The 9,364-nt window shown below is 32.6% G+C and overlaps 1 protein-coding gene across 1 annotated transcript; it reads right to left on the bottom strand.

Annotated features, from left to right (window-relative positions):
* Positions 1-460: 460 nt before the first annotated feature.
* On the bottom strand, positions 461-4,272 carry LOC110094727 (protein TIFY 6b). The gene is made up of 7 exons (XM_020820024.2): positions 4,074-4,272; positions 3,185-3,360; positions 2,836-3,080; positions 2,666-2,756; positions 2,287-2,575; positions 2,127-2,184; positions 461-1,003 (listed from the first exon to the last, which is right to left on the bottom strand). Exons 1-7 carry the CDS (start codon positions 4,156-4,158, stop codon positions 805-807), a joined length of 1,143 nt encoding a protein of 380 aa, XP_020675683.2. The 5' UTR covers positions 4,159-4,272; the 3' UTR covers positions 461-804.
* Between the last annotated feature and the right edge of the window lie 5,092 nt (positions 4,273-9,364).

Genomic DNA, 9,364 nt, shown 5'->3' with positions numbered 1-9,364 from the left:
TAATTACATTTAAATAAAATTATCAAATAAAATATATTTATGTTCCATCTAATTCTTTCGAATAAGATGGATTTCATTAGGGATTATTTATTATTATTATTATTATTATTTGTTATTTTAAGAAAATTATATATTTTTAAGATCATTGTCCATTGCTTCTTAAAATAATTTGTAGTAAAATTTTTAAATTTTTTACTAAAAAGTCAATTTAAGAATCAAGAAAAAAGCCGTCTCAAATTAAGACTTCGATTGGGACGGCTTTTTTTCTGCTTCTTAAAGCAACTTCTTAGTACAAAAATTAAAAATTTTATACTAAAAAGTTGCTTTAAGAAACAATAAAAAAGTCGTCCAAAACGAAGCCTAAGCCTAAGAGGAAAGTGCTTTCTCCTAAGGCAGAGAGGTTTTGGGCGTGAATCCATCTAACTATACGATTAACTCATCCAGCATTAGAACTGGGAAGAAGGTAAAATAAATACACATTACTATATAAAAGTTCTCTTCTTGTAAAGCAAGAAGAGTCGCCATTCTAATAATTATCACATACATAAAAGGCTTAATCAACAAGCATTAATGTGATAAGATAAGCCATCTGCTTTATAGAAGCTTTAAAATGAATTGAAACAGGTTACAATTGTAGAATTAGATATGCCATTGAATAAGAAACTAAAGCTTTGTTTGCGATGGGTTTCTTACTGTTTTCTAAAGTAGCTTCATGGTACAAAAATTTATAGTCCAAGAAAAATTTTTTTATTAGAAAGCCGCTTTAGAAAGCAATAAGAAAGTTGTCCCAAACAAAGCCTAAGCCTACATCTCTAATTTTGTGCTGGGGGATTCATCACTGTCACTGCAGCTCTTGGTTTGGCCTGCTTGCCATGAATCGCTTTTGTTGCTGGAGATTGAGGCATCAGTGGAGGAGAACTTGCTCGACGTAGGAGCACCTTCAAGCACAGTGGAGCTATCTGGGTTTTTTCTCTCAGAAGAATAAGGTATCATGTTGCTTACTCTGCATGTAAGATGGAAAATATCAAAGATTATCATTTAAATTGTGTCATAATTCTAATCTAATGGATCTAATGAAGCCAAATCTATATAATCGATATTGTTAGAATTCATAGAATTTGAGAAGGGTGAAAATACATTCTACTTATTATATAAAATTATTCATATTTATAGATCTATACAAGATGTCTTAATAAATAAATAAATAACTTGTAATTGATACATAATTGCCTCAATATAATCCTTCCTAATTCAGCTACCCAAATATAGAAGGATATTGGGCGTGATCCAGGTGAGCCTCCCACGGATTCTCTTTTTGACCGTGGGATCAAATGCCAAGGGATGACTGAGATTTTGACAAATATAGAACAAAACCTTCTTTGATTTAACTCAAGCTGTCTCACATATTTCATCTTGATTTGTTGGTTGGAGGTTTATGCTACCAACTAAGAGGACTTGTGTTTGAGTTTTGTGTATGTGATGTGTGTGTGAGTCTGCCTTAATTGACCTAACTGTCCCAAAAAAAAACTTAAGCTGTCTCAACGCAGATGCATGCTGTATGGGTGAAATAAGAAAGAACTTCTCCTTGGAAAAAACTGTTTTTTTGGCAACGGGATAAATATTTTGACTCATATGACAGTTTTTGTGAAGTGTTGCAGAGATGAGGATGCTCAGGTGGATGAGTGGCTTTACCCTTAGAGATACAATACGAAATGAGCGTATACGTGAAAAGGTTGGAGTAGCTCCAGTGGAAGATAAGATTAGAGAGAGTCGCCTTGGATGGTTTGGTCACATAAAACGGCGGCCTTCCGATGACCAGGTTAGGAAAGTAGAGGAATTAGATTTGACTTATGTTAAGAAAGGTAGAGTCAAATCTAAAAAGACTTTGTTAGAAAATATTAGAAATAATATTTCTTTATTAGATTTAAACGAGAATTTGACTTTTAACATGACACAATGGAGAAAAAGGATTCATGTAGCCAACCCCATGTGGGGACAAAGGCTTGATGTTGTTGTTGTTGTTGTATATGACAGTTTTTATGAAACATCTTTTGAATTGAGTAAAAAATTTACATAAGAATCCATCATGGAAAAAGAAGACAGCAGTGTTGATTTCTACAATTTACCTCTCCTTCCGCTTCTGTAAAAATCGAGCCAGAGACGCCTTCCGAGCTTGCGGCACAGCTGAGTAGAAGAACCATAAGTTCTTAAACACTTACATAAGAAGAAAATATATCCAACCAAATATACACAAAAAAAGTTCCACTGGAAGAATGAATTATGAACCTCTTGGCATGATAGTGGCAGACGATGCTCCAATACATGTCTCAATAGTTCTACCGGGCTCATTCTTGCTGGTTAAAATCAGCTCTGCAATGCTCTTTGCTCCTATCTTATCGTCGGCGAGCCCAGCTTCAATTCCAGTCTTGATTTCAGAACATGAAAGTTGCAAATGATTAGCAGTATTGTTCAGAGTTTCTGTTGTTAAATTCAGGCCATATGCGTCTGATCTTGGATGTCCAGAACTTATAGAAGTTTTACACTCTCTACTTGCTGTAAGCATAATTGCTTGAGCCTAGTGAACAAACACAGCTAATATGATTGATATGTAATTGTAACCATACAATTCTATCCATAAAATCACAGTAAAGTCTAAGAGCAATACCATATGGGATGGAACATCATCATACACATTCACCGACCCGGCGTAGAATATAGTAAGCTGGGCATTTTTCGTCCGAGGCTTCTCCGCATTCCTGAAGGAAATATGCAAATTCATTTTATGAAGTGATAAACAAGAGATCCCCAAGCACTCTAATGCAGATAATAATCTACCTTGGTGTGAAGGCACCAACCACATTTTTTACTAAAGAGGCATCTGATGCAAAAGGTTGTTGCTTTACTGCTGTGGCTGTGGGATTGGTACCATTTGAAGAACCATGAGAGTTCAAGAAAGGACTAGTCATGGCAACGGGGATCGAAGAATGCGACATTGCTGTAAAGCTATCATAATTGAAGCTTTGAGTTGAAGCATGCATGGAAAATTGTGTGACTCCATGCCTTTCCATACCCATTTTTTTCTAAAATTGGTCAAAAAGATGAAGGAAAAAATCTACTTAGAGCTTAAAATCTGAATTACAAACACTTTACACATTTCAAATGAATCCAAGGATCATGGCCAAACCTCAGTAGCATTTACAGAACAAACTGTATTACTAGCCTTAAAAGCATCAACCGAAGCAGGTTCAACTAATAATTTTTTGCGTTTGTCTTCTCCTGAAGTCTCAAATGACAAAAAATTTTGCAGTGCAGAAGTCCTATTCAGAAAAGGCCAGTGAACAGCTGAACTAACTGAGAAGGCTGAAATCCAAAAGGAGAAAATCAAGAGTAAGATCAATAACCCCAGTCATCTATAAATAACCAGCAGAGCAACCTAGCAATAGATAGAAGCAGCAGGAAATCATCTAAGGGTGAAACAAAGTTATCTATTTTGTACAAAGAAAAACAAGGGAAATGTACTAAGGACTTCAGGTGAATATTAGTCTGTCCAAAAACCTGGAATTCAAACAAGAAGCATACTCTGTAATAGAATCAAAGCAATACAAAACAGTCATACATCCATGAGCATAAAGGATTAGCTAAAAGATAACTATAATAAACCAGGAGCTTTAACTAATACACTTTACTAATAACCTATACGAGCTGCAATTAAAGAGTATACAGGGCCAGCTAAAGAGAGACCAAGTTCTAAAAAATCACAAAAGCTAAAGCTTTAAAGCAGGAACATATATAGTACTGCAAGCAAGAGCCTGCAAATATCTTAAAACCAAAAGAAGAATTAAAGCAAGCAAAATGTTCCTTAAGAACAAACTTGAAGCAGAACACGAATCTATCAGAATTAAAGAAAAAACAGAGAAAAAGAGAAACTTAATAAAACAAAATACAATTTTTAACACAGAAGTGATGAAAAAGAGAAACTTTATAAAACAAAATACAATTTTTAACACAGAATAGATGAGAAGAGAAGGATTTGGTTCAAAGTTTCCTGAGATTTTTCATTTGAAAGACCAAACCTGAATCTAAGCGGCCACCAAGGTTCTCCTCCATCACAAAAGCCCTGGAATTTCGCCCACCTACTCCAAGAAAATCCCTCTCCATTGCAATAAGAACAGAGATTCTTTGAAGTAGAATCCGTTGCCCTCCTTTTCCTGGAATGCCCCTTACCCTTCTAATAAATTCTCTCTCTATGCGCTCTCTCTCAATTGAAACAGCATGAGCTAATTAGCTTGCTTTCCTCCACCATTCATACACTTTATATATTTTTTTCCTTTGAAAGAGACCGTTTAATTGGGAGGATTTTTTTTTTATTATTTAATTTCATCTCGGCTCGGGCTATTGCGGGCCAGGCGAGCACATGGGTGGGAGGTGACTGGCCGGAGCCGGTCATCTCCCACGTGCGCCGACTATCATTTAACGGGCCCATTTCTCCTCCCAACACGTGCCGCCATGCAGTGGTGGGGACGTAGAAAATATAACACGAGGCATGCAGTACACTTTTATTATTAAAATAAAGAACACTAAATCTAATTAATTAAAACTATGGCATAATAATTACATAAATAAATAACTACTTAATAAATAAAAAATAATAAAAATAAATTAATTATTAAAGTCTTCTTAAGTTGTTTCTTTCAAAATTAAATTTTTATTAGATATTGAATATTATATAGATATTACTGTATATTAAATTTTATGATATTGTTTGATACTTTGATGTATATGCTATGTATTTATTTATTTATTTATTTATTATTTTTTAAACAAGTTTGCTGTCATCTTGATATGTGTGGGATAAATGCCGACCTATTTTATTATTATAATTATTGGTTAGGATTTAGGAGGATGTTTTATGATATCTTGGGTACTTTGTAGTCAGTAGTTATCGAAGATCATCAATCTCTTCAAGATTTTTTTTAATATATAGTAAATTAAAAAAAATTACTATAATATGAGGAAGAAAAAAAATATTTTGTTAAATTTGATAATATATATTCTAATAATTTTCTTAAGAAATATGATGCGGGTTTTGTTTGGGACGATTTTCTTACTGTTTTTTAAAGTGACTTTTTAGTTTTAAAAAATAAATTTTTATTAAAAAATTGCTTTAAAAAATAATAGAAAAATCATCCCAAACGAAACCTCAATCTAACAACTATATATACCAATTCTTATTATTGATTTTGACATATAACTTATTTGTTAATAACTCTTGCTATGAAAATCACAAAAATAATAGTAATTTTGAGTGTCTTTTTTTTTTCTTGATAATAAATCATTAAATAAATTAAAAAAAAGCTTAAATATAAAATTTTTTTATAAATTAATATGAAATTTAATAAATTTATAGTTTTAAAAGAAAATGTGGAAAATGTATGTCACACTTGTGATAATAAAAATCAAATATATAAGAAAAAAATAACAATAATCTCTTTTTTTGGGACATTAATTTAGGCCAATTAAAGCAAACTCACACACTCATCGCATATACAAGATTCAAACACAATACCTCTTAGTAAGTAGCTTAAGCGCCCAACTAATAGATCAAAGTGAGCTGTGTACAATATAATCTCTTTAAATTAAAATATCGCTTTTATAAAAATAATTTCATATGAGTTTGTTAGGTCCATAACACTTGAGTTCCTATTATATTTTTATGGCATAATTTTGAGTTTTGTTTTGTTTTTTTTTTTCTAGCCTTCAATATTAAGAAATTAGATAAAGGAAAACGTCTCATACATAATTAAAATATTTTATAATATCTCATAAAAAATAAAGTATTATAATTCGTAGATGAGATACTTCTCTTTGTTTTGAAGTTCTTTAATCTCAAAAAAAAAAAAGAAAAGAAAAAAAAAAAAAGAAGAGAACTTATAAAATTGATATAATTAAGCTTGAATTTTCACACGATTTTTTGGTTAAGAAAATCAATTTATTATGCCAAGAGTTTCAAAAATAAATTTAGGGGCGATTTGATTTGAAGTAATATGAATGCAAAGTATTTTAAATGCAGGAGTTTTAAGAATATTAGTGTTTATTGGAGTAAAAGAAATACAACATAAAATTCTAGTATATTTGAAATACATGTAAAATTAGGGGTGTCAAAATGGGTTTTTGGATCGGGTTCGGGTCCAACCCGAAACTTACATGCCCTTGACTGCTCCAACCCGATTACATAAATGGGTAAGAAATATGAAACCTGACCCAACCTACCCCAAATCCTGGTCAACTTGACCCGACACAAGGATCCAGGAGAGCCCATAGCAAGCGAAGTCGAGCACAGAGCACGTATGCGAGCGATCATGGCGGGGCGGTCACGTGGTGCAGGCGAGAGCAGGATGCAATCATGCTGTGTAGGAGGGAGTGGAACATGGTGTAGACAGCAAGTGGGATGTGGTGTCAGACCGTGCGACTGCGTATGTATATGGTGTGAGCTGGGACGCAAAGTCATTTCTGGGTTAGTTGGTTGATTTGGACCTGACCAAATTTTTCAAATGGGTTGGGAATTAGAACTCAAACTTGACCTATTTGTTAAATGGGTCGACTCGAAATCAAATTTTTTAGGCCGGATTTGGATCTGATTTTTCGGGTCGTGTCATATATTGACACCCCTACGTAAAATTAGTGTATTTGGAAATCGATATATTTGAGCGATTTTTAAGTACATCATAATTTCATTGTCATTATCGCTTTAAGCTGCCACTTGCCCCCACTGCCACTCTCCTCCACTATTGACAGTTTCTGGTGATAACTAGCCCCTGCCATTTCTTGTCCCTACCACCCACTATCGCCAGCCATCTGGCCCACCACAGGCCGCTATGTACCCCTGTTGGTCGATGCTGCCGCTCCCAACGACCACCACAGACCACTTAGCCCGCCTTCTGCTATTACTGCCGATCGATACCACCGACCTATAGGTAATTGCCGCTTGCCACTAACCACCATCATCTTTGAGCTTTAGATGATATTTATTTTATTCAGCAAAGAAAAAACCGCATATATTTATTTTATACTCATCCAAAGAACTTTCAAAACATTTCAAATATATTGTATTTTTTTTAGCCAACGAAATGATCACTTTGAGATCATACGAATCCAAGTTCATTTTGCCACTGAAATACCCCCCATAAAAAAAATCTAAATAGGCCTCTCATCATCTCCTCCCGGCCCGCACCATTCTCCATCTTTTTTAACTCTTCTATAGTTTCCGAATACAACAAGATAAAATACTGTGAGTAATACTTGGTTTGATTATTTGTAGCTTTAAAATTGATATTTGATTTTGACCTATCGTATTTATATTTGATTTTGACTCAAATGTTCTGAATTCAAAAGTGATTATATCCAGGCAAAAATTCTAATGTTCTGAATTCAAAAGTGATTATATCGAGCAAAAATTCTAGGTAATTATAATGTATAAATATTTATTGAATATTTTAGCATAAAGTAGTAATTTGAAAATATAATTGACATAAAATATGAAGAAAATGACTCTTGATTTTCTCTAAATTTTTGCAAATAAAATTTAAATACTTTTCAAGATATAAAAATGATTGTCATTGCATTTATGTATCATAAATTAATGCATTCTAATTGCTGCAAGCAAAGGGTGATAATGTGATTTCATGTCGTATGAATTCAATGGTTTTAAGAACTTGGTCATTTTAAGCTTATGTTCATCACATGAGTGTATACTCGTCAATTCATCTCATGCAGTTTTGATATTCTACTCGAATAATGATGATACATCAAGGATGTTCTTGCTCACACTTAACCTTCATTTGGGGTAGCTTTACATCACTATTTTTTTCTTACTTTCAAGTGTTTTTTACACTAAAAAAATTTTTATAAAACAATAAGAAAGCCGTCTCAAGTGAAATATTACATGACTAACTCAAAGCTGGTCCTCACATCATTTGTTACTAGTTTTAACCTAGCACTCCACTATGGCTTTGCTATCATAGATCCACATAACTACAAAGCTACATGGTTCGACATAGAATTTATTATAGACAAACTATCTAACACTTTGTTTGAGATAGCTTTCGTTCTGCTATTTAAAATGACTTTCTAGTACCAAAATTTTAAATTCAAGAAATTTTTGTACTAGAAAGCTGTCTTAGAAAGCAAGAAGAAAGCTGTCTCAAACGGAGCCTAAGTCCATTCTCCAACCAACCACTGATCATCAGATTTCTATGAAGCATATTTTTCGTCATCTATTTGTTATGTCCCACCATTGCATTCTTTTATTGTATAATTCTCTACTATCTTTATACATGCTTCTTGGGATGCCAATCATGTTGGTAATATTGACAAACACTCCTACACCAGTGCACAGATCCTCTAATTGAGTTGCAATCCTTTCCAAAAGCCAAAACATTATTGTTGATCATTAAAACATGCAGAATAAAGATCTAAATCTATCAAACTCAATTGGGTATGCTCTAGCTTCATCAAACTTAGAATTCATTTGGGACAACTTTCTTACTGCTTCTTAAAGCATTTTTTTAGCAAAAAATTAAAAAACTTATACTAAAAAAATATTTTAAAAAGCGATAAGAAAGCTATCCCAAACACAATCTTAAAATTAGCATGCCCGTTCATTTTATACCAATACCAATACAATTTAATTAGCATACCAATTCACAAACTTACCTATATAAATTTTTTATTCATTTTTATGAAATTAACAATGACTTTATTTTATACCAAATAAAATATAACTAAAATAAAAAGAAAAAAACATCATTAATTACATGCCAAAGCAAAGACAGAGGTGACATTCTCACTGTGAAGACATTTTTTTTCTAAGTTAAATTCTCCTCTATGCATACATTGCATAAGTTGAAGCATCAAAATCAGAAAAAAAGATTGGATGAAAAGGCTCGTTTTAGTACAAATATTGTCCAATTAATATAGTCCTAATTATGATGATAAGGATCTTTTTGTCAAACGTGTTAGCATGTTTCTTAAGTTATAATTAAATCAGTAATTAATGCAAAACCCTAACCGATTGGATCTAAGTTATGTGCATGCATATTCCAAAACACAAAGTCGACATAATGTTAACTTTTTTAAAATCACTTTAAACTGAAGCACCAAATAGAAATTAATAATAAGTAGTAACTTGATTGATGTCGATATGACAGTTTTCTTATTATTTTGCTTTTCAAAATGCAATTATAATTTTATTTGGCCACTGCTTTTTCATTGATTTCTATAAATTTTTGTTTTAGGAAGTTGCTTTTGACGATATCTTTCAAAAAGCCACGTTTTTGAAGCATTTTTACTATCATCTTTATAAAAA

Source organism: Dendrobium catenatum, unplaced genomic scaffold (assembly GCF_001605985.2).
Source record: "Dendrobium catenatum unplaced genomic scaffold, ASM160598v2 fragScaff_scaffold_659, whole genome shotgun sequence".
Taxonomy (NCBI): Eukaryota; Viridiplantae; Streptophyta; class Magnoliopsida; order Asparagales; family Orchidaceae; genus Dendrobium; species Dendrobium catenatum.
Note: the sequence above shows the minus strand (reverse complement) of the source record. Positions and strands in the feature narration are given on the sequence as shown.

Coding starts and splice junctions, on each gene's coding strand:
- LOC110094727 (XM_020820024.2), bottom strand. CDS start 4,158: ATGGAGAGGGATTTTCTTGGAGTAGGTGGGCGAAATTCCAGGGCTTTT. Junction 2,185..2,286: donor TGCCACTATCATGCCAAGAG/GTTCATAATTCA, acceptor TCTTCTACTCAG/CTGTGCCGCAAGCTCGGAAG. Junction 1,004..2,126: donor TTACAGAAGCGGAAGGAGAG/GTAAATTGTAGA, acceptor TCTTACATGCAG/AGTAAGCAACATGATACCTT.